Source organism: Globicephala melas, chromosome 7, assembly GCF_963455315.2.
Source record: "Globicephala melas chromosome 7, mGloMel1.2, whole genome shotgun sequence".
Classification (NCBI taxonomy): Eukaryota; Metazoa; Chordata; class Mammalia; order Artiodactyla; family Delphinidae; genus Globicephala; species Globicephala melas.
Genome location: NC_083320.1, coordinates 3,057,004 through 3,082,796, shown reverse-complemented (window position 1 = coordinate 3,082,796; position 25,793 = coordinate 3,057,004). Strand labels below are relative to the sequence as shown.

Below are 25,793 nucleotides of genomic sequence, written 5' to 3'. Positions count from 1 at the left end.
AGCCAGCCAGCAGTCTCAAGTGTTCATCCCTCATTTAATCAATAAACATGTAAGATCACTTCCTATATGGAAGGTGCTCTGCCCATGAACAAGCACATAGGACCCAACCTCTAGTGGAAGCAACAGAGAATTGGAAAGTCAGCAAAAAGGAAGATAAGGATTCTGAAGAACCAAACCATCCCTGATAATCTAAGAGCCTTCATTATGCACACCAATTACTCTGCTCCGAGGGCGAGGTGATATTACGGCCCCACACAGTAATTAATGTGCACGTGAAGGCCCCTGAATTATCAAGAAATGGTTACCTTTGGTATATTCAGTGTAGGAAGGCGTGGAAGTACATAAGGCAATTTGGAAAGATCGCAATGTCAAACAATTCAGACTCAGAAAAGAATCAAATGGTGACCTGTTAGCCCCAGCCCCAGAGGAACCTGGACCACTGAGGTTTCACTATAATGCAGGACAGAGAAAAGCATCGATCACTGATACTTTAAATCAAAAAGCTGGGGTATTTTTCAACCCCAAACCAGAGCGTGGCTACTGTATGTAAAATGTTAATCTTCCTTCCAAAGTATGTAAGTATAACTATGAGTTTCTGTAAAACATAGGGAAAGGTAACTGAGAATTTTGAATTACAGGCTATTTTATAACATACAAAGGTTGAGAAGCAGTAAAATTTTTGAAAAGAGTGTTTAAGAATGGGATATCTTGCATTGACTACTTTGTATCACATTGAGTATTTCCAATTAATGGAAAACCTAATGACCTGAACATTTAAATTTCCACTGTCACTAGGACTCTGGAATGCTGCTTCTGGGTGTTTAGACAGTTTAGGGTTCCTGTTTTCCATTGATAAGATTCCTTTTCTAGGAGACCGCCTTGTATGACATGCCACCATGGCCATCGAAACAAGGGAACACAACAGTAAGATTCATTCCAAGTGTCCGGGCTCCAGAAGGAAAGGCAGGGGCGTGTGAGCGTGCTCCGTTCAGAATATGTGCGTATCCAGTGTGCTGACCTCATACAGGGAGGACAGTCTTTCAGGAGAAAAACCCTTTCGCTCTCTCCCTTTCACCCTCTCTGCCCCTCTTACATCAAAGACGAACGAATTTTTGGAGACATGAAAGGCTTCAGCTGTTCGGCTGACCTGAAGCAGCAGCTGCTGTAGGGAGTTGCCATCTGTACAGACCTCTTGAGCAGCCTGTCCCTGTTCTGCCTTTTACCGGAAGCAGGGGCGATCCTGGCATGGGAGGCTAGCCCTGGGGAAGTTGAAAACTGACCACATGGATTATAATCAAATTAAGTCAGTGCAAGGAGGGAGCAGAGAAAGGACCACACTCAGTGGATTTCTTGAGATGTCAATCTTCTGATCATTAGCTTTGCGAATATGGAGGGAGGCGACTTTCTCTGCAACGGGGAGAGGAGGCCTGAGGCCCAGGATTGGGTGAAATTAACCCACAGAATGAAAATTATCCTCCTGAAAATATATTATTATGAGTAAGCTACTTACCCTTACCGTGTCTCATTTTACTCTCTGAAATTGGGGTTAGAACCTGCCTTTGAGAGTGGCGGTGTGGATCAGACCCAGTAAAGCACGGGAGAGTAAGTGCTGAGTGACCATGGTTGTTGCTGGTGGTTGACCTTCGCAGCCGGGACAGACGCAGTCACAACACGCAAGCCCCTCTGGAGCGGGGCTGGGGCTCCTGGGGCTGGCTTGCTGCCCCTGTGACTGTATGGCCTCGCCACCTTTCTTGTTTCTTGTTTCACGGGTCTCTAAAGTTCACACCAGAAAGTGTGGTGGAGTTTAATATATAAAAAACAGATTTTTAAAAAATGTAATCCTTTAACAGTGTTACTAAAATAACTTTAATTGCCAATTGATTTTAACTTCCCAGTGTAAAATAAAACTCTGAGTTCGAGACAGTGTGACTTTATTTTCTTTAATGCTTATCGTTTGGGTGTTAGAGACCAACGGTGAGCAGGGCTGCTTAGTGAGTAGAGGTTTGCAGCACTCCTGATCAGTACCACAGTAATTACCAGTCATGCGTCACTGTTCACGTCACAGGTTAGACTTGTTGACTTTTAAGACTGTAAAAAAAGCAGGACTCATTTTCATTTCTCTTTTGAATTTTTTTTATTGCAGTATAGTTGATTTACAATATTATGTTCGTTTCAGGTGTATAACGTAGTGTTTCGATATTTTTATAGATTACACTGTATTTAAAGTTATTATAATATATACATATAATATATATAAATATTTCCTGTGCTGTACGATATACCCCTGTAGCTTATTTATTTTCTACATAGTAGTTTGTACCTCTTAATCCTCTGCTCCATCTTGCCCCTCCCTCCTTCCCTCTCCCCACTGGTAACCACTAGTTACCATCTGTGAGTCTGTTTCTGTTTTGTTATATTCGTTCGTTTGTTCTATTTTTCAAATTCTACATATAAGTGATAACATATACTGTCTGTCTTTCTCTGACTTATTTCAGTGCTTATTTTCTTTATGTCAAACAACTTTGCTTCTTTCTTTTTTCCAGTTTCCTGAAACTATTTAATCTTCTCCACTTCTGCTTTAAAATTTCTCTTCCTTAAAAGTTCCATTTGTCTCTCTCCATTTTTCATATTTTCCCTATAAGACTCAAGGTCAGATTGCTCTTGTTTTTTATTGTTAGCACTATTATTGCATTTTAACTTTTTTTTTACTTGCTGTCTAAGATATTTGAAGTCTTCTAATAGAAAAATAATAATAAAATTGTAAATAGATATGTGAGCCTCAAATCACTTTCTGATATATTCAGTGTTTCTTATGATGCCTGTGGTTTTTGTATATAGGAATATAAAATATACAAGATAAAATGAAAAGTGATATTGAATAAGAGAGCCAGGTTTTCAATTTATTTTTCATTTTTGTTTCAGTGTTGGGTGCATTTATGGAAGGGACAGAATAAAACATCTGTCAGAAGCAGTTTGTATGTAAATTAAAATGGAACTCAAAAGGATTATAAATGTATCTTATACGTAACATTTTCTGTTTTCATTTATGTTGTTATTGTGCCTTTAAAATAGCAATTTAGGATGTTTGGAAAAACAATTAGCGAAAACACGTAACTTGGATTAGAATGTGGACAGATGATTTTTTTTTTAATGAAAACAAAGGTGCGCTTTGTATGCATTATTTCCATTTCACACGGCTAATCAAAACCTGGGCAGTGTGAGAGCACTGCCGCCTCAGGAAGAAGAGCCTCAGGCCAGGAGTCCGGTCCGACTCAGAGGGCTGTGTTTAGGAAAGCAGTGGGTGCAGGGGTTAGGGGTGCAGCCCTGGGGCCTTAGGAAAGCTGCTGGGCCTGGGTCCTCATCTGTAGAAGAGGGACGTGGCAGCACTGCCCGCCTGGAGGGCTTCGCGGGAGGTGGTGTGAGCGGCTGGGACAGTGCCTGGCACACAGTGAGGGCACAGCACACATGAGCACCCACCACCATCACGTCATCCTGATTTGCCCTGAAACTGGTGTAGGATTTTCCCCCTAAAATCCTCCCTGGGTCTTGGTTTCCGCTCTGTACTCTGGAGAATGTATTACTCAACGCCCCTTCAGAGAGTTGTTTGGGGGATTTCTAGGTGCTTACGTATATGCAAACTTCTGTATCTGGGGTGGGAAGAATGACAGAAACCTAAGTTATTACTGCATTCTTCCTCAAAAGAATAGCAACAAAGTGGGTTACCGGATGTGCTGTCAGGACACTTAGGGTTCGTAAGGAGAGTCAGAACTCTGACACTGGTGAGTCTTTGAGAGAAATAAGGAAGATCAACGCTCGTGGGATGGAAACTTGGAAAGTCAAGGCTAACGAAAATGCTGGTGATATTTGATCCCGATTCTCAGTGTGTTTGTACCTTGCTAATGATGTTAAACCATGAAGCCTTGTGAGATCTTGTGTTGCAGTGTGGTTTGGCCCTAGAGCTCTTGCATGCTAACCCAGAGTAGAAGATTAGCCTGTTTGCATGCAGCCGGATGCTGCCCTGACGAGACAAGCATGTGTGGGAGGTTGATGCAGTTCACCCCCCTTGGCTGAATTCCTCCCCCGTCCTGTCTGTGGCCTCATTCGCCGTGGTACGTGTATAATACCTTCATCATCAGTTTCACTAACCCCAATGCTCCTTCTTCAGTTTAGCAATCTGCTGAAAGGGGCAGTCCATGGAGTCACCTAAACCTGTATCTTTCTGATTTCTTTAGATATTAGGTTGAAAAAGCTCGTTGATGAACGGGAATGCTTATTGGAACAGGTAACGATCTTTTTATTACTTTCCGAGTTCTGGAAAACGGGGCACCTGAAACCGGGAACCTTCCCATTCTAGCTTCTTGCTTCATCAGGAAACCCCTGATGCATCGTGGCTGAAAATAATTACCAAGCCAGCCAGTGTTCTTAATGTTCTTATCCAAGTAAAACGTTAGAAATCCTATCAGATTTCGAGAGATTGTCCCAAAGATTCAAGGCCAGGGTCTGAGTTTGGTACATGCTACATGGATTGCTGCTTACAATAAAGATTCATGTAGAAGGCCTAGATTAAGCATTGAGAGGCAAGGGTGTTCCCCAGACATTCCAACACCCTTCCTCTTCCGCTGGCCTGTAAAAGTCCGTTTTGTAATCCCTCAGTGGTCAGCACACCTGTCCAGCAGGTATTTCTTTGTTACAGCTGATCCAAGTTGTTTTCACTATAGTTTACCTTCCTTGACCTCTTCTACCTCAAGAAATACTACACAGTTGTCCTATTTGGTCTTTTTCATATGCAGGGTAGTATTAAATTATTCCACGATCACTTTCTAAGGAAGCTCGATTTTTCTCATTTTCCCGCGTAAGCCTAATCAAAGGTATTTGCCTCGCTTTTTACAAGATTTGAAGATTTCTTTCATTGGGTTAAGGCACTAAATGTGGTGGGAGGATTCTCATGAAGTGCCTGTGATCTTTTAAAAACACATGTCCATGGTAACGCTGTACTTGTTTTCTTAGAGCAGCGCGCACCGATGGTTTGTATGTCACGGGGGTCTGCTCTGTTCCTGTCGGTGTGTGGGGGGACTTCCAACAAGGCCGCAGAGATTAGAGGTTAACAGAACAAGGGCTGGGAGACACCCCATTACATAGCAGAAGAGTCCACAGTCACGGCTGTTAACTGCCATTCCAGCTACTCTGTGTGCGTGTCTCTCTCTCAGAGGGAAGAAAGCTATGTAGAGGCCAGCTCTCTGCAGGTGGCAAACCTACAACCTGCTTGGGTTCCGTTGGGGACAGCACTGCTGTGCCTAGAAGGCTCCAGGTGGCCCTTCCTGGCTTTTGAGTGAATAAAGCAAAGGTGAATCGTGTACTGATTTATGAACTTGTAGATAAACACTCAGAACTGTTTTTATGGACAATCTCCTCCTGAGTTCGAGAGGAACTTCAACCTTAGAAATAACTTCTCGCCCAGAGTTACAAAACAATGCATGCCTGTTACAGTAAATAGAATTCCATTTTCATCCTGTATACTACTAGGACTTTCTAAGAAGAGTACTAACGGGCACAAGGTTTTTCATTTATTTATTTGGGTTTGTTCCTTTATGAAACGGGAGAGACTCCCCCATCTTCCTGGTGGCTTGTAATGTCTTACTACATTTCTCTCCCGCTTCATTACGGAACCCCTGTCTCTCTGGCCCCTTCGAGACACACGGAATAACTGCAAGGCAACGTCGGATTGTGCTTAGTGGGTGTGGGCTTTTACGTGACATGCAGCTTCCTTTCTCATAGGCTCTCATCTCATTTAGAATCGAGAAATTAACGTGCTTTATTGGTGGATGTTTGCAGATTAAGAAACTCAAAGGGCAGCTGGAAGAGAGACAGAGGAATATCAGATTAGACAGTCTGCACCCGGAAGATGGGGTCTTACAAAACGGGACGGACGTGCACGTGATGGATCTGCAAAGTAAATGTCAATCCTCCTGTAGAAGAAATCCCTTTGCCATGCGCGATTTCTATTGTACTAATGCGGGAGGAGAAAAACTGTCGTGGCAAGGAACGGCCGGTGTTCCCAACGTCCCCCCAAAAGCCCTGAGTACAGAAGCACAAAGATGTTTCCTTGTGGGCTAGAACAAGGATGGGCAGGTGGGCAGAGCAAGGATGTTTCTGTCTGAGCCTAAGAAACAGAACAGGTGACCCAAAACATACACCAAGGTACCACCAGCTGACGTGCTGCTAGAAACCACGTTTACTACGCTGAATACAGTCTTTGGATCTGCTGATTGTATGGGGAGATCGGAAGGTATCTTTCTGTGCCAGGAGACTAGAAGGAGGCTTACGGGGACAAAAGCAGGCCCAATCTCTCTCCCCTTCCCCCTTCCCCCTACCATTTCTTTGCCTTCTTTGCTCAAGGGCGACGATTATAAAGTAAGGGCTTGGTTCCCAGTAACCATTGTTTTAACATTTTCAAAGCCCAAGAGCTTAACAGATTTTCCTTCTCTTTCAACCTTTAGGGGATGCCAACAGACAGATCAGCGACCTCAAATTTAAACTTGCAAAATCTGAGCAAGAGATAACTGCATTAGAACAAAATGTACGTGCACACTTGTACGCAATCACTGGCCGCCCGACTGAGGATTAACTGAAGTTTTATTTGCTAGAAAGGCTTGAAGGCTGAGGACAAAAAGAAGCAGAGAATTTTAGAACCAAAAAAAGGTCCTAAGGGGGGTAAACAAGGCAGCAAGTCTCTCCGTGTATTTCCTACAAGGAGAGGACGTGGGGAGGGAGAGGTCATAACTAGGATCTGGGCTGTTATAATCGATACTAATCCTTTATAGACAAAGTTAGTTGCAGAAGGTACCTAACGTGGTTAGGGGTTTTTTTGACAGTTTGTTCTTTAAAAAAAAAAAAAAAATCGGTTAATTACAAAACGCTTCATGCAGGGATGTCCCTTTTGCCTGGATTTTCCCTCTTTCCATCCCAGCCCAGCAGCTCGCTCTGGTCCCTAGATTTGGGGCGCTCATGCCTCCAGCGTGCTGGGCCCTGGGACAGACTGTGTCCTAACCGAAGGGAGAGATACAAGCAGGTACTCTTGCCCCCTCCATTGTGGGTATATGTGGCTGGAACTTTTTGGAATTTTTGTAGAGACGAAGATGAGAAGCGCACCTAGAAAGCGATGCGTGTTCGGAAGCACGCCTTTGAGGGCAGGCTGAGTCTCTGGCCGCGGATGCCACCCTAGAGCCGCCTTCCGTCACCCCCGCACTCTGAGTTCCTTGCCTCTCTCCTCCCTTTCCTGATTCCCCACCCCCCAACCCCGGGAGAGATTAGACTGGAGCTGAGGTCCTGGTGGAGCCGTTGCCTCACCAGCCTGGTTCTGCAGGATCGACCCACATCGGGGAGAGATGGTGTCATGGGGTCTGCATGGCGGGAACCACACTTGGGACAAGGGTCAGGGAGGAAATGAGTCCCTGATAGGTGTCAGTACTGGCTTGCTCATAAATATGAACAAATAGCTTGCGTGGCTAGAACCTATGTAATAGTCCCAAATGCTAGATCATAACTATTGTCATGGTGTTTTCTCTCATTTTATCAAGTTATACCTTTTGATCTCAAATATAGTAAAGCAATCGGGGAAAGAACACAGGCCCATCAACTTATACACATGATTTCTCCTCTCCTCTCAGGTCATAAGGTTAGAAAGCCAAGTATCACGTTATAAACTGGCTGCTGAAAATGCTGAAAAGATAGAAGATGAACTTAAGGCTGAAAAACGGAAACTTCAAAGAGAGGTAAATTTTCTAGGCTATTTCTAGGAAAAGAATGGGCAATGCTATTCTAGTTGGGAAAGCAGAGGGAGGGTTTACCGCCGGGAAATCTGCGGCCGAATCATTCATTGTCACATCTGCCCAAACCTCTCTGAAGGGCTGTGCTCACACCGTAAAGGAAATTGTAGTTCAGCCAATTAGGAGCTCAGGGCCAGAATCACCTGTCAGTGGTTTTTCTGTCTACGGTGATTGCAACTATCATGCCACCATCTTCCGGCTTCTGCTAAGAAATCTGTCATTCTAACTCTTTTTAGGTGACCTTTTTTTTTTACCCCTCTCTAGCTGCTCTGCCATTCTCTTTGCCTTTGACTTTCTACACTTCACTCTAATGTGTTAATATGTGGCTTTACTTCTATTTGTTCTGCTGGGGATATGTTGTGTTTCTTTGATCTGTGAGGTCTTTTTTCTAAATAAATTTTGGAAAATTTTCAACCACGATCTCCTTCAGTAACTCCTCTTCCCTAGACTCCACCTTCCCCCTGGGACTCTGATCAGAGGATACCAGATCTTCTCACGGACCCTCTGCATTTCTCTACCATCTGTCTTTTCCGTTCCCCATCTCCTTACCTCCCAACGTTGCCTAATGTACAGTTTTTGTAGATCTTCCATTTCACCTCCTTTTGTTTCGTTTTCTCATTCCTGATTGTTTCTTGTTTATGGTTCCTTTGTTGATTGTATCCTTATTTCTTTAACGATTTCATACACAGCTGTTCTGCTTTCCACACTGAGGACTGAAACATGTTCAGTCTTTGGGGTCTATTTCTGTTGTTTATTGCTTCTGTTGACTCAAATGGTTTGTCCCACCATGTGTTTGGTGTTTTATGAGATTATGCTTGATTTGAATTTATATACTTGAATTTATACTCCAGGCCTGACTTGGGGAAATTTCTACAAAAAGGGCTTCTGCTTCTGCTTCTGCTTCTGCCTCTGCCTCTGCTGGTGAAAGGCAGGGCAGGGCCGTTTAACCTGTCTCAGGACCCCGCCCACCCTCCTGGAGGGTTTTGGATCAGAAGCAGAACTGCAGACTCTGTTCTAATGATGCATGTCTCCACAAGCACAGGGCTGTGAACCCCCGCCTTAGGGCACCTCCACTCTGCCTCACTGCCTGCAGTCCGTGCAGCTCCCTGCTGATGTGGCTCCTGCTGTGCCCCCCAGGCTCTGTGCCCCCCAGGCTCTGTGCCCCCCTGGTTCCCGGGCACGGTCATCCTGGCCTCAGGCATTCCCACTTTGGTTTCTGGCTGCAGAGCCCTAGCAGCCAGCTGCCCGGGGCTGTGGGGATCACCTTCTCCAGCTGGTCTGGCTCAGTGCTTGTTTGTTCATTTGCCTCACCTTCCGTGAGACCGTCACCATCCCCAAGACTGCGCCCTGTCTGGGGTCTAGCTATTTCAGAAGAGGAAGGTTCCCTAGTTACTCATGAGGCCAGAATCTTGTGCCTTGTGTTCCTTTTTAAATTAGGAAATATACGTGGGCTTCCCTGGTGGCGCAGTGGTTGAGAGTCCGCCTGCCGATGCAGGGGACGCAGGTTCGTGCCCCGGTCCGGGAAGATCCCACATGCCGCGGAGCGGCTGGGCCCGTGAGCTATGGCCACTGAGGCTGCGCGTCCGGAGCCTGTGCTCCGCAACGGGAGAGGCCACAGCAGTGAGACGCCCGCGTGACACAAAAAAAAAAAAAAAAAAGAATGAAAGAAATACACGTATACACACGTGTAGGTATATGTGTATTTTTAGAGTCTCGGTGGGTCTGGGTCGTCATTTGTTTGTCAGTAGGCTTGGAATCCAAGCTCACTGCCTTTTGCCTTGATTTCCAGCTTCGCTCTGCATTGGACAAAACAGAAGAGCTCGAGGTGAGCAACGGCCACTTAGTGAAGCGCCTGGAAAAAATGAAAGCCAACAGGAGTGTCCTCTTGTCCCAGCAGTAAAGGCCAGCTCTGAACAGGAAATGATTGGGTGGATGGAGAGCATTGTTTCACGCGCTGTTCTGTTGCTGTCTGGGAGCACTGCTTCTTCCCCTGCTTCCGAGAGAACACCCCTGGGGAGCACCCGGCTCGGCCCCGGGACCCCCAGCAGCAACCAGATGCCTCTGTCTGCAGACCGCAACCGGGGCTGGGGCGGCCGCTCCGAACCTGCAGGCCATTTAATAAGCACACGGGGCCGTGGAGCTCTGTTTCCGACGGTGCGGCAGCCTCTTCACGCCATTTTAAATGGTGATCAAAGTAAAGATGAAAGTGGGACTTGAGTTTTCTTTTCATGTGTCTTGCTGAACATTAAGGGGAAACGTTTCAGTGTTGGGACTTCCTTTTGTGGCAGAATCTACAATTTGAGCGACTTCAGTAGTGTCTCTTAGTCTACGCTTTTCATACACGAAACACTGTGGAACCACAAGCCATTACCAAGCAAAACTCTTTCACTAGAAACAAGAGGGATGGTCTAGAAGTAAAAGTGACCTTAAGAAGACTCTTTACAGGCAACAATGAAGCTTTTCTAAGGGATTTTTGCATCAGTTCAATCAAAAGGATACTTTTTTCCAGGGTAATTAGGCAACAGCTTCACTGAAAATGACAGCTTTTCATTCGCATTATTGAATCCTTCTGTTTGGAATTGAAGTTGTTAACTTCTTTTAAAGAGTGTACTATTGGAAAAATTAAAAAATGAAATGTTGAAAGACTTCAGCAATATGGTTTTTATTTTTTCCCACTGAGAAAGAAGCTTTATTTCATACTAATTGTTCTCTATATTTTGGATCATCTTTTTCTTTTTTTAGCATATCAAATCAATGCACTTTTCTTTCTCTATTTAAAAAAGAAGGTGTATTCACAGTGAATAAGAATAGAACACTTATAAGAATCAGCAGTCTTAGAATAAAAAGTAAACTGAAGAAGTGACAGACCAGAGTAGAGGCAGTAACTCCAAGGACAAAAGTAAAGGACGTTGGGCTACTTGCTGATTCTCAGTTACTCTTTTGTATACGTTGGGTTTCACTTAAGGCTGGTTCAGCCGGCCAGCTTTTCGGGATATTAGCAAGTGCAAACCAAGATGACATCGTCCATAACTATACCCATTGTGGACTGCTAGACATGAATTGGAATATATAATTATTCCATCTTTCTTAATTATATATAATTAAGAAAACATTCCCAGCAGAGTGCTAGAGGTCACGAAGTTCCGTCCCCCAGCACTGTCTGGATCTGGGATACGCAAAGCTACATTTCACTGGGTAAGAGAAATTCGGTCTCCTTGTGCCGAGGATATTCAGATCTTCTTGAGTGTTCCATAGATAAAACTATCCAATCACTAATCCACACGTCAGTGCCACAGACGTGCTATAGCTGCTGCATATTCAAAAAACAATGCTTTTATGTGGAAACCTACTCTGCATTCATCCCAGGACAGCTCCAACTCCCCACAGGTTTCTATATTTACCTAAGATTTGTTAGAACAAATTTTAGGATGATTGGTTTCAAAAGACTTAGTTTGAAATTCTACTTAATGAGCATTAAACGTTCCAAGTTGTTTCAAGAATGCAGTGTATCGGTCCGCTCCAAAAACAAACCACCCAGTAATTGGAACAGGGAAAATGTAATATAAAGAATGATTAACTCTTAACTCATAATAGGGGATTAACTACTACGGATGAAAGAGGATCTAAAGAACCCGAGAATGCGACAAAGTGGGACTGAGACCTCATTGGAGGGGTTGGGGCCACTACCCACTAGGGGCAGACAAGTTACAGGGTGACAGAGGGCTGACATCAGGAGACAGGAAAACTTGGGCCGAGACTGGGAGAAATTTTGGTTGCGGGTCGCACCACCGGGTGACCTGAATTGCTCACCACAGGTGCCCCGCAAACAAGGAGGAAGAAAGCACGACGGAAGGAACCAGAAAGAGGAGCTCCTGCAGTGACACTTCCTGCAGTGTCCTTCCAGCCAGCAGAAGAGAAACGTTTACTTCATTGTCTTACCTCTAATGTTCCTTCCACGACATCTTAATACAAACTTGCTTAACCAGTGAAATATCCATCTGGCTCACAAATAACACTAATGACAGCAAACACTTGTATATCATTTAGACATGCCTGGCAGGTAGGTAGATGCATGTTTTCACTCATTTGATTTTCATGAAAGCCCTAGAGAGGTAGATGCTGTTATTAAATCCATATCACCGATGAGGAAACCAGAGCCTGGGGAATCTCACAGTTGGTGAAGAAGCGACTCTTGCTTGTCTCGCCAGCCCTGGGAAGATGGTATTTCTCAAACCAGTGGCTCTGAAGGAAGTCAAACCTTTAGTTTGGTACCTCTTGTGCCAATCCTCACAGACACAGCAAATCCACGTTGCACAAACTTCCTCATCCAGAGGAAGCTAGAACACAATTTTTAAATTCATTTCATAGAATAAAACTTTTCCTGTGGCTATTGGGAATTTGTTGCTGGCTTTTTTCATCCCTGTAACCCAGCGTTTCTCAGCCTCACACCGCTGACGTCCGGGGCCACATCACTCCTGGGTGCTGGGTGTCTGTCCTGAGCATCGTAGGATGTAGAGCAGCATCCCTAGATATTAAAGGAAAGAGTATCAAAGAATTTGTGGACATATTTTTTAAACCATCATACTATGTATTTGCTGAAAATTTCTCTTAATATTGTCAGCTTTATCTTTAAACTTTTTTTTTTTTTTTTTTTTGCGGTACACAGGCCTCTCACTGTTGTGGCCTCTCCCGTCGCGGAGCACAGGCTCCGGACACGCAGGCTCAGCGGCCATGGCTCACGGGCCCAGCCACTCTGCGGCGTGTGGGATCCTCCCGGACCGGGGCACGAACCCATGTCCCCTGCATCGGCAGGCGGACTCTCAACCACCGCGCCACCAGGGAAGCCCTTTAAACATTTTTTATGTAACAAAGCACGCTTTCATTTTGCTCTTCCCAGAAAACTGAAATCAATATTCATCATGAAATTCACACCACACCTCCCCCCAGTCTCTTTTTCCTTTACTTTTTCAGTCATAGCACTAGCTTCCGCATGTCCACTCGATGCTGCATCAGTAGCACGTCTTTATTTTAAATCTAAGTTTGTCCATGCTTATTTTAGAATTAGAAAAATAATTTAAGTATAATTAAAACAAACAGGGACTTCCCTGGTGGTCCAGTGGTTAAGACTCTGCCCTTCCACTGCAGGGCACGCGGGTTCGATCCCTCTTCAGGGAACTAAGATCCCACATGCTACATGGTGTGGCCGAAAAATAAAAAAATAATTTAAAAAACCTAAGCGTTTCAATTTACTTACCAAATATGATTTAATATGTATGAATGTAACTTATGCTCTCTGCATGAAATAGTCAAATAAACACACTGAAATATTATAGGAGCACCTAGAAAAAAATCATTCGCACAGAATCAATCTCTTGACACCAAGCAGATGGGCTCATGTGTAATAATAGAAACGACCCCCGTGCCTGAGATGCACACTACAGCGTAACAGTAAGATCTTACCTGATGCAACAGTGAAAGTGAAATGTAGTCCTACAGAAACAGTAAGTCAAAGAGGAGGGCTTAGGAGTTCCACTTAGGCCACATCAGGCTTGCAAAGCTAATGAAACATAAGGACAGTTGCGCCGTAGAGCAGTGAGGTGCTTTCCCGACCATCCTATTTAAAATTGCCAGCCCTCAACAATTCCCATTCCCTTTTCTGATTCATTTCTCTCAAATTATCACTGTCTATCACACAAGAGATTTTGTTTTATTTACCATCTCTCATCCTCCACTGGAAGGCATCCTGCATCCCTCCAGGATGGCAGAGAACTGAGTGTGGAACTTGCGGAAGAGACCCAGGTTGGAGGTGTAGATTTGGGAGTCATCAGCAAAGAGGGGATTTTCTAGTCTTGGGACTAGACTTGCCTAGGGAGAAAGTGTAAATAATTAGAGGGCACAGGAAGAGCCAAAAACAACCTGACAGGGGTTGGGTGAAGGAGGAGGGCCCAGCAAAGGGCATTGAGGAGCATCAGGAAAGGGTTACTTAATGAGAGGTTACAAAAGACAATAAACAGAGTATAGAAATACAAAATCCCGTTCAGCTTACAAAGCCAGGTCTCCTGATATAAACTGAATTCCTTGTCCCTCTCCCACTCCCCAGCCCCAGCTGCATGATTCTCTTCCCCAGATTCTTACCGCTACAAAGGCAGCATCAGTCGTGCCACCAGCCTAGTCTGAAGCCCACGTGTTATTTTTGACCCCTTCCTCTCCCTCACCCACCTCCACTCTGATCTCAAGCACACAGATCTATCAATTCTACTTACTAAAGACCTCACAAATCCATCCGTTTCCCCATCACCATAGCTATTCCTCTGGACCAGGCCATTATCATTGGCAAACTACCCTTGCCTGGCCTTCTCTGTTCAGTGCTCTTCACATCTCCAATCTATTAGAGTAAAATTTTTTAAAATCTGATTATGTCACTACCACCCCTACATCTACAATGATGTTTAATCTTTGCAATAAGCCATTGAGGTGGGCACTCTTACTGCCTCCATTTTATAAATAAGGTAACAGGCACAGAAAAATCAGGCAACTTGCTTAAAGGGACACAACTATGAAATGAAGGGCCCTGGAAAGAACTAGCAATAGGATTCCAGCCCGCCCCTGTAACCATTCTGCTCTGCTGGGAGGTCAAGGTCTTGTTCAGCACCAGAGGTTCAATGCTTAGAACAGTGTCTGCCGCACAGCACTCACGAAATGGTGGCACATGTCGCTTCTTCATTATTCTGACCACTACTATTACTGTAAGTCCAGTGTTTCCCAACGATGACCACTAATTCCTAGGAATGTTAGTAAAGAGAATTCTATAAATAAATATTCCTCGGTAACACTCAGTTATAACACTCAATGGGTTTGCTTGTTGAGGAGTATTTACTTGTGAATGTCACTGGGATTCCTTAAGAGGGAAATGGACTAGGTACAATTTCCCAAATTGTTTGATCATGGAACCTGTTTTTTTTTTTTTTTTTCAGAGCCTTCTGGGACCAGGACTCTGCAGAGCACAATTTAGGAATCACTGTTGTAGCCACAGGGTCAGGCACAAGTGTGTGGGTTCCTAGCCTGAGTCCCCTGCTCCCAAGTCGCCTCCAGATGCAGCCCAGCATCCCACGATGCTCTTCAATATCTCGACACTTCACAGTCCAGAGAGAAAGATTCCGTTCTTCCTCTACAGAAGGCCCTGGAAGTTGCAAATTTGGGTGTTTAAGGCTCATCTCTGCTTGAGAGGACCAACCTCGAGGGTCTTCATGTGTTCTTCAGGTGTAACGTGTTCACCACGTTACAAGCCCATCAGCAAAACCATAGCTTAATTCACTGAACCCCTCACTCCTCACTTTTTTCTTCATCAAAATTTCCTTGTTCCACCATTCCTGTTTCTTTCAGAGGCCTAGAGGCCAGTTATCCAAATTTACGAAAACAGATGATTTTCCCAACTTTCAAAAGGAGAGTAACATTGGGAATTGCCTGGCGGTCCAGTGGTTAAGACTACACACTTCCACTGCAGGGGGCCTGGGTTAAATCACTGGTTGGGGACTAACAAGACTGATTCTAAACCTTTCATAAATGAAAATACGCTTCTTGTTATGTTACTAACTTTGATCACAGCCTTCATAATGTTTTTGACCAAACTCATTATGAGAGTTTGAGAACGTTTATGAGAATGGGGGCAGAACAGAGAATACAGACAATTTTCATGGTCTACAACCTGCTACAGCTCAATCTTAATACAGATGAAAAATGATAAATAAAATTTAAAAGTCAGATTCTACAACACAGTAAAAGACTAATTCAGCAGAATAATGTCAAGTTTGTAGCCTCCAAAGTGAGGTTCTGTGAGAAGTAGGGTTATAGGGAATTTCTATTTTCTTCTTTACATTTTCCTGAATTTTCTACATTAAATACATGTGACTTTAATAATGTTAAAATATTTAAAAGATACAAAAAAAGGAAATGTTAAAATAATCAAATCATAAAAGGCACGTAAAGGGGTTAGCAGATGTAAGCTCTTGTATATACAGTGGATAAACAACAAGGTCCTACTGTATTGCACAGAGAACTATATTCAATATCCTATGATAAACCATAAGAATATTATATGCATAGTTGAGTCACTGCTGTACAGCAGAAACTAACACAATATTGTAAATCAACTCTACTTCAAAAAAATAATAAAAGTAACCACTGTCCTGACTTAAAAAAAAAAAAAAACAAGTAAAAACTACTGTGTAAATACCATTATTCTGAAGCTGAAATGGGGTTAAAATCACTGCATTAAATCACAAAGAGATGGACAGATTTCATAAAAACGTCACACTTCACATCCAAACTATGTAAGACCCAAATCAATTATGTAAGAGCTGCCTGGCAGCAAACGCAGTGCTTCAGACTACACACACAGACACCAGAAACTACCAGAAGCAAGGACCCCACTGCCCCAGGGCTAGTGGGGAGTATCTGGAGATGGCATCAAAAAACTAAGATTTTAATGCAACCTGAAACGACTTTAAACATGATTTAAGCAAAGGTCAAAATCCATGCAAAAAATTCATGATGAAAAAATGAACATTTTTAAAGACAGGATAACAGTCCCTTGGGGAACCATATTAGAGCCTGAGGCAGAAGGAAAAATTAGGAGTGTTTTTGGGGCTATTTTGTCCATCTTGGATTTTTCATTACTTTTGATTGCCTTCAACGACTGCATTAAAATATCACTTATCTTGATTATCGAGATTTTTGACGCCCCCTTAAATTCTGCGCCCAAGGCAAGTAAATGCCTCATTCTCTCACCCTAGCCCCGGCCCTGCTAATGAGATTGTAAAAGACTGCCCGAGGGAGGACACGCTGTGTTAGACACGAAGAAGGGACACGTGTCGGTGGGGACAGCTGTCCAAGGAGGGTAGCCTAGGGCCGGCTGTCCGGACACTGTGGGCGCGGGACCTAGCGGGCGCCGGGCCCAAACCAGGGGCCAGTTGGGCCCCTGCCGGCGGTGGCGGGGAGCGCCGCCCAACTTTTTTCCTCCAGTGTCTTTGCACAGCCGCGCCGTCCAGACGGGTCGAAGGTCACAGGTCGCGGGCTGCAGAGCAGTTAAGGCCTCTCTGGGCGTCGCTGCGAGATGAGCCCACGGGCCAGACCTCTCCCCGCTCCCCCGCCCCCCGCCCACGGGAAATGCAAAATCCCAGCGGGCGACTCCGTTCCCGCCTTCGCGCCCGCATGCCGGGCCAATCACAGAGCCGCCCCTGTGCGCGCCGGCCAATGGAAGCGCCTCGCCAGGCAGTGGGCGGGCCGCGGACGACCGTTACCCGGCGGGACCCGCGGCTGCACGAGGAGCGCCACTCCCTCTGAGGCTGCGGCCGAAGCGGGACGCCGCACGCACGGCTGCGGCGACAGCGCGGTTCCGAGGTACAACGAGCGGGGAGTCGGGCTGGCGGGGCCGGCGGCTGTGGTCAGGCTAGGGCGGAGGCCGGGAGTGTGGGGGACGGGGCAGCGAAGCCCAGTGACGGCGAGTTCCCGCCAAGGGCCCGTCGGCGCCGAGGGCCGCGCGGCGTTAAGGAGGCCAACGAGGCCTCCTCCAGCGGGTCCTGGAAGGGGAAGCGGGCAGGGTCCGGGGGCGCCGCCGTGGTCCGCAGGGTTTGCGCGTTCGTCGGGGGGCCTTGGAGTTCCAGAATCCCCCAATGTGGTACCTTTGCATTCGGTTCCAAGCGGGTCCCCCAGCCTCGCTTCGCGGGCGCCGAGGCGGACTTGCGCGCCTGAAGTTCTTTTCGAGCTGCGTTGTGGGACCTGATGTTTATTTCTCCGGGGAAAGATGGGAATTCACTCAACGCGTGTATCGTTGCGACAAATACGAATGGGGCCTGTGCAGCGGGCGCGGGGTACGGCAGCAACCAGGCACGGTCCAGAGCGAGAAACGGACGCTGGACATTAATTACCCTGCTTTGTGGGACGGACGGCAGAAGGGTGGGATGTTTTCCAAACTGACGGACGTTCCTGATGTTGTGTGGAGGGCCAGGAAGATTTCCCTAAAAAACGGATATTGGGGGTAGGTCTGAAGGTTGAGCAGGAATTGTAGGTGGTTGGGGGGGCCGGGGTGCGGCAGGCGGAAGTGCGGCACGTGGCCCAACCTGTGTGAGGAAGCACAGTGGCCGGTGCATCTGGAACCCTCGAAGTGCCAAGGTTTCTGCAGAGCCCAGGCCCTTGGTTGGTGGTGGGGGGGGGGTGTGTGTCTTGCAGACGGTACTAAAGCTTTAATCGTTATCCAAAGAACAGTGATAGTCTGTTGCTTAGTTTTAAGCAGTGGGATGAACTGACCAGATCTGCATTCTGGAAAGATTATTCTGGCCGGGTAGGGGGTTATTGCCTGGATCCATGTTAACAGTAAGTGGTCTCTTGACCAAGATGCGTCAGGGGTTAAAACTGACAAGACCCGGTAGGGTTGAGGGAGGTGTCAGAGGGAGGAGAGCAGCTTCTGGTTTGGTTCCCGGATTGAAAACACAGGAGAGAATAGTTTGATGAGTGAGAGCTGGGAGAGCAGAATAAAAAGGGGTATATGCCTGGGAGCGGAATTGCCGGATCACATGGTCGTTTTGTATTTTTTTTTTGTTTTTGAGGAACTGCCAGATTGTTTTCCAGAATGGCTGTGCCGTTTTACATTCCCACCAGCACTGTAAGAGGGTTCCAATTTCTCCATTTCCTTGACAGTACTTACTCTCTATTTTAATAGTCATCCTAGTGGGTGTAAAGTGGTATCTCACTGTGGTTTTGATTTGCATTTACCTAATACGTTGAGCATCTTTTCATATGTTTATTGGCCATTTGTGTATTCTCTTTGGAAAAGTGTTTATTCAGATCCTTTGATCATTTAAAAAATTGTGTTGTTTGTCTTTTTGTTGGACTTGTAAGACTTCTTTGGATATGCTGGGTGATAGACCCTTACCAGATATATGATTTGCAAGTATTTTTCTTATACTAAAATTTTTCCTTTTGTCAAAGTTATTGAACTTGGGTGTCTTCATATTTAAGAATGAAGCTTGCAAAACATTGAAGGTAGATTTGAATGCAGAATCAGATGTGAATGAGGCTGCAGCTTGTAAAGGCATATAGTAAAGAGATTTGCAAAATATATGTTTTTCTTGCTAATTTTTTGGAAAATATATGTTTTTAAAATTGAAAGTGTTACTTATATTAAGTAATGTGTTTATGAGTAAATTTCAAATTTTTGTTTTACTTTCTAATATAAGTATTAATAGATATTACCAACGTAAACAGATACTCCTTGGGGTTTTCAGTACTTTTTAAGAATGTGAAGAGTACCAGAGTCCAAAAAGTAAGAAAACCCCTTATCTATTTTAATGTTAGTTATTTTGATAAACTAGCTCTCTTTATACCCAGTCTTTATTTTAAACATTTACCTGGCATTCCTATAGTAGGATCTTTACTGATTAAATAAAATCTCTTAAGCCAGGAGTTACAAACTTGCAGGGTTTTTTTTAATTTATTTTTAATTAATTAATTTATTTATTTTTATTTTTGAGTCTTCGTTGCTGTGCGCGGGCTTTCTCTAGTTGCAGCAAGTGGGGGCTACTCTTCATTGTGGTGCGCGCGCTTCTCATCGCTATGGCCTCTCGTTGCAGAGCACGAGCTCTAGGCGCGTGGGCTTCAGTAGTTGCAGCACGAGGGCTCAGTAGCTGTGGCTTGTGGGCTCTAGAGCGCAGGCTCAGTAGTTGTAGCACATGGGCTTAGTTGCTCCGCAGCATGTGGGATCTTACCGGACCAGGGATCGAACCTGTGTCCTCTGTATTGGCAGGCAGATTCTTAACCACTGCGCCATCAGGGAAGTCCAAACTTGCAGTTTTTAAATGTAGTATAGAAGTCCATAAATCCTTTAAATTATATGTGTATGTATGTGCATTTTCTCAGACTTTTATCAAATCTTCAGAAAGTCCATAACCCCAAACGTTAACAACTGCTAGCCAGTTTTATCGCAGTAAAAAAATAAATAAATAAAAGGCTGTTAAGCTCTTGATATTGGGCCAAATCTTTTCAGCTACCAGCTAAAAAGAATTTCTGAAACATTAGTTGAAAGTTGAATATTTCCAGTCCAGATAATTCCTAAGCTTTACATCTGTATATCTATTTCAAATTGTTACAGGCCCTTGAACTTACTATGTATAAAAATGAACTCATCATCACCACTGTTCCCTACCCAAAATCAAAATAATATAAAGAACAGAAAAGTATTCTTCCTCCTAGTTTCCTAGCTCAATGAGTGTACCATCAACAATAATGAGTTCACTTTTATACATAAGTCTAGTTATCCTGTCCCTTCTTCTTACCCTTCTCTTACCTTGGGGCCATCCCATATTTGTCCCCTTAGGTTGAGGTGCTCTGTTCACTTCCCTGCTCCTTAGTCTAGCCAGCCGCTATGTGATCTCCATGATTTAGCTTAGATAGATGTCACTTTCTTTATAGGCTTTCCCTTGCCTTTGTCAATGCAAGCATGCTATATTATTTCCTACTTAATTATCTGTGAAATCCAAAATTTTACTTTTTAATTGCTTTTTAAATACAACTCTCAGTTTTAAAAACTCCAAATGCATTTTGTGTGTGACACTATATCCTTTATATAAAAATCTAATACTAAATTGATATGATAATCCGTATTACAGCTAACGCCTCCTTGCTCTTCTTTCCGATCTCAGGTTAAAGGTTAAAGGACACTTTCTCATGAAGGCCTTAGATTAGGTTAGGTCTTTTTATGTTTCCCTAAATCTTCAGGTTGTAGAAATTTCCTATTATTTCTGGCCTCCAAATTAGGCTGTGGAATCTGTATTCTTAAAGAGTGCCCCAAGTGATTCATATGTCAGGCAACTTTGAGAAAAGGTACTCTACAATAAGATTTATGTGCTCCATTCCCATCCTCCCACATGACTTTTGGGAATTGCTTATTTATTGTGTGCTTATCATTAACTATTAGGGCAAGAACTCATGTCTTCAACACTTAGCATATGACTTAACAAATAAGGGTTCAGTCATTATTGAATAGTGTATTAAAGAATGATTCTGTAGAGAAGGGTGTTTATTCCTGAAACTAGAATGTAATTTCTTGGTAATAGGGTAGTTATGTGGTTAACAATCATTAGAAACTGCCAGTGTTCCAAGATAGGTGGTCTTAACAATTTGTATTCACTTTAGCAATGTGTGAGTGTCAGTTTGTTCACATCCTCACAATATTAGGTATTACCAGGTTTTGTTTTTTTTTTCCATTCTAGTGAGTGTGAAGTGGTATCTTGGTGGTTTGAATTTGCATTTCTCTGTTGATTAATGATGTTGAGCACTTGCTTATACACTTAAGAGCAACTCATATGCTTTGTGTTATGCACATGTGAAGTAAGTATCCAACTACTTTGTCCACTTTTTTTAATTAGATTGTCTTTTTTTAAAAGGTTCTATTTATGCAAGTTCGTTACATAATCTATGTAAGAGTTCTCTGTTGGATATATAAATTGTGAATAGTTTCTTCCAGTCTTTGGCTTGTCTTTTCACTTTTCAGTAGTGAGCAGAAGTTTTTAAATTTTGCTGAAGTTCCAGCCATAAAAAGGTACGAAACTGGGTCATTTGTAGAAACGTGGATGGATCTAGAGACTGTCAGCCAGAGTGAAGTAAGTCAGAAAGAGAAAAACAAATATCATATATTAACACATATATGTGGAACCTAGAAAAATGGTACAGATGAACCGGTTTGCCTGGCAGAAGTAGAGACACAGATGTAGAGAACAAGCATATGGACACCAAGGGGGGAAGGTGGCGGGGGGCGGGTGGTGGTGGTGGGATGAATTGGGAGGTTGGGATTGACATATATACATGAATATAAAGTAGATAACTAATAAGAACCTGCTGTATAAAAATATAAATAAAACAAAATTCAAAAAAAAAAATTTTGCTGAAGTTCAAATTAACAACTTTTTTATTAACACCTTTCGTGTTCTAAGAAATCTTTGCCTACCCTAACGTCGTGAATATGTTCTCTTGTGTTTTCTTTGACAAACTTTATAGGTTTGGTTTTCACCTTCAGAAGTATGAGCCATCTCACTTTTGTTATTGGGTATAATGTGAGGTAGGGATCCCAGTATTTTTTTCCCCTTGCAGAAATCTAATTGTGCCAGTACCATTTATCGGATATGCCTTAGAACTTCCTTTACACATTGAATTGAATTAATCCCTTTCTTAAAAGTCAAGTGGCTCTCTTTCTTGCCTCTCATAATATGTTCTTTAATCTATTAGTTTAACATACTACATTGCCAATACTGTAGCTTTGTAAATCTTGAAGTATGTGTCATCCAAATTGCTTCTTCTGGATTGTTTTGGCTAGTCTAGGTTCATTGCATTTCCATGTAAGTTTGCAATCAACTTGTCAACTGCTACCAAAAAATCTTGCGATTTTGAGTGAAATTGTGTTGAATCTATAGCTCAATTTGTAGAGAACAGATCTTAACAATACTGAGTCTCGATCTGACAATATGGTATATCTCTCCATTTATTTAGTTCCTCCTTAATTTCTCTCATCATTGTTTTGTAGTTTTCAATATAAAAGTCTTGTATATCTTTCATTACATTTAACCACCAACTGTTTCATGTTTTTTTATGCTTTTGTAAGTGGTACTGTTTTTAAATTTTCATTTTCCAGTTGTTTCTTGCTGGAATATAGAAGTGCATTTGTGTTTTGTACATTGACTTTGTATTCTTCAATCTTGCTAAATTTACCTATTAGTTCTAGTAGTTTCTTTGAATATCCCTTTGGTTTTTCCCTGTATGTTATCATATGGTCTGTGAATAAAGACAGTTTTACCTCTTTTTTTCCAATATGTATGCTTCTTATTTCTTTATTGCACTGGCTAGGACCTCTAGTACGTCAGATATAAGTGGTGAGAGAATAACTGTGTTGTTTTTGACAGAAGTTACTGAATTTTTCACCATCAGGTATGATGTTAGCTTTAGGGTTAATTGGGGCTTTTTTTTTTTTTTTTTTTTTTTTTGCGGTACGCGGGCCTCTCACTGTTGTAGCCTCTCCCGTTGCAGAGCACAGGCTCCGGACGCGCAGGCTCAGCGGCCATGGCTCACGGGCCTAGCCACTCCGCGGCATGTGGGATCTTCCTGGATCAGGGCGCGAACCCATATCCCCTGCATCGGCAGGCGGACTCTCAACCGCTGCGCCGCCAGGGAAGCCCAGGGCTGTTTTGTATGTAGATACCTGTTATTAGATTGAGAAAGATCTTTACTGTTTCTGGTTTGCTGAGAGCTTTTTACCATGAATTGGTTCTAAGGGTTTTTGTTCTTTACCTTTTTAAAATATTTATTTAGTTAGTTATTTAGTTAGTTTGTTTTGCCTGTGTTGGGTCTTAGTTGCAGGATCTTTGTTGCGGCATGAGGGATCTTTCATTACGGTGTGCGTGCTCTTCGTTGTGGTGTGCGGGCTTCTCTCTAGTTGTGGAACATGGGCTCCAGAGCGTGTGGGCTCGGTAGTTTGCGGCATGCAGGCTCTCTAATTGAGGCCTGCGGGCTCAGTAGTTGTGGCCTGCGGACTCACTTGCCCTGCAGCATGTGGGCTCTTAGTTCCCCGACCAGGGATCAAACCCGTGTCCCCTGCTTTGGAAGGTGGATTCTTTACCAGTGGACCACCGGGGAAGTCCCTGGTTCTAAGTTTTAATAAACGTTATCAAATTCTTTTTCTGTATCTATTGAGATGATCATGTGATTTTTCTCCTTTATTCTCTTACTGTGATGAATAACATAAGTTGATTTTCAAATGTTAAACCAACCTTGTATTCCTGGGATAAACTTCATTTGATTAGAATGCATTATTCTTTTTATGTGTTGCTGGATTTGTTTTGTAAAAAATTACTTCAGGATGTATGAGTCTTTCTACATAAGAAGTATTGGTCTCTTTATTTTTTACTTGCAGTGTCCTCAGATTTTGGTATCAAGATATTACTGGACCTATAAAACGTTGGGAAGTTGTCCCTCATCCATATTTCTCTAGTGGACTTTGGTTAGGATTGAATTCTGACTCTATTTCTGCCTCAGTTGATTGGTAGACTTCATCAGTGAAACCATCTACATCTGGAGTTTTCTGTGAGGAAAAAGTTTTAATTACAGTTTTAATTTCTTAAGAGATATGGGACTATTCAGATTGTTTATTTCTTCTTGCATCCAGGTTGTATTTTCATGGAAGTATGTTCAGGTTGTAGAGTTTATCAGATCATGTTGTTCATTATATCCCCTATTACCATTTTAAAATTTGTAGGTTCTGTAGTGATGTCCCCTTTATCATGCATGATATTGGTAATTTGTGTTTTCTCATTTTCTTAGATAAGTTTTGTGAAGGGTTTATACATTTTATTAATCTCTTTAAAAAACTTCGGATGTGTTTTTTATAATTATTTTTTTATTTACCTCTCTTTTATTATTTCCATCCTACTTTCTTAGGGTTTAATTTTGTCTAACTTTTCTAGTTTCTTAAGGTAGATCATTAATTTTAAACCTTTTTTTCTAATATAAGCACTTAATGCTGTACATTACTCTGTAAGCACTTTAGCTGCATCTCAGAAATTTTGATGTATTTTCGTAATCATTTAGTTCAAATTATTTTCTAACTTCCATTGTTGATATATTCATTTCTCCATGAATTATTTACAAGTGTGTTGTTTAATTTTCAAATATTCGGGAAGTTATTGTCCTTTTTGTTATTCTTAATTGTACTATAGTCAGAAAACATACTCTCAAGCATAATGAGGTTTCTGGCCATGATGAAGTAATAGACTGGTTTTACCATGTTGCCATAAAACAACTTGAAAACTAGGCCACGTGTGTGAAACAACTGTTTTCAGACGGATAATGGACAGCACAGGACTGTGATTTCTGAAAGAAAGGAAACCTGCAACATGAGCCCTGGGGTAGCCTGACTTCCTGCCCAGAAGAACACTGCAGACCATGGAACAAGGAGCTTGAGATTCCAAGCAAAGCAGTGGTCGCCTTTTCAAGGGCCGGGGAAGGTGGATGTCCCAGTTCAAGCAAATTCACCTTTATTTCACCTCTTTGCTCCATTCAGACCCTCAACCTATTGGGTGATGCCCACTTGCACTGGTGAGGGTGATCTTCTCTACTCAGTTTACCAATTCAAATGCTAATCTCTTCCAATAACACTCTCACAGGCATACCCAGAAATAATTTTTTTACCAGCTATCTGGGCATCCCTTAGCCCATTCAAGTTGACACATTAAATTAACAATCACAAGTTCACCCCTTGTTAACTTGGCACCCATACGCATCTCCTTAAACCATGCTTAATCTCCAAATAAAGACAATTACAAGATCATAATTTCACCTAATGTGATACAGCTATCATGCATACAACTGAAAATGTGCTAATCCCTTGGCCTCAGAAGAGGAGGTAACATTTTGAGTGATTTTACTCTTCTCCATAAATGCTGTTATGTAAAGTTGACAGCGCTTAAATACTGATACGGTCAATACATTTTATGTTACATAGTAAGGGAATAAGAGAGGAAAGGAAACAAAGGTATTTATTTAATAGATGTATATACACATATATATATTCATAACAGAATAAGGGAGAGATACTCATTACAATTACAGTCCTCATTTCTGCAGCCTGTCACGTAGTTGTAGCAGGTACTTATAACTGCATTCTTCTACTACTACCTGTTGTGTATTCTTTTTACCTGGGGGATGACCCAAACCTTCATTCCTGAAGTGTCCGGGCCTTAGTGGTCCTGACTAGATTGGGTTGTTTTAGTTTTCCATTGACCATAATCACAGGGCATGGTAATACTAAGAGACTCCCTAAGGAATCTCCTGTATTCCGCAGATGTTCTTCCTTACCTCCATTGTGAGGTAGTCATCCAGTTTCCCCTTGGTAGTCAGGATGAGTCACCCTGGCCAACACTGTTACTC

The 25,793-nt window shown here is 43.0% G+C and overlaps 1 protein-coding gene across 3 annotated transcripts in view; it reads left to right on the top strand.

The window, feature by feature from the left end:
• The window catches only part of LRRFIP1 (LRR binding FLII interacting protein 1), a 142,529-nt gene extending 132,053 nt beyond the window's left edge, over positions 1-10,476 (top strand). For all 3 annotated transcript variants that reach the window (XM_060301663.1, XM_060301660.1, XM_030863166.3), the window contains 5 exons: positions 4,233-4,282; positions 5,833-5,950; positions 6,498-6,577; positions 7,668-7,772; positions 9,616-10,476. In XM_060301663.1, coding sequence (XP_060157646.1) covers positions 4,233-4,282; positions 5,833-5,950; positions 6,498-6,577; positions 7,668-7,772; positions 9,616-9,726 — 464 coding nt within the window. In that variant the 3' untranslated portion in view covers positions 9,727-10,476. The remainder of the gene's footprint in view (positions 1-4,232; positions 4,283-5,832; positions 5,951-6,497; positions 6,578-7,667; positions 7,773-9,615) is intronic.
• Positions 10,477-25,793: the final 15,317 nt, after the last annotated feature.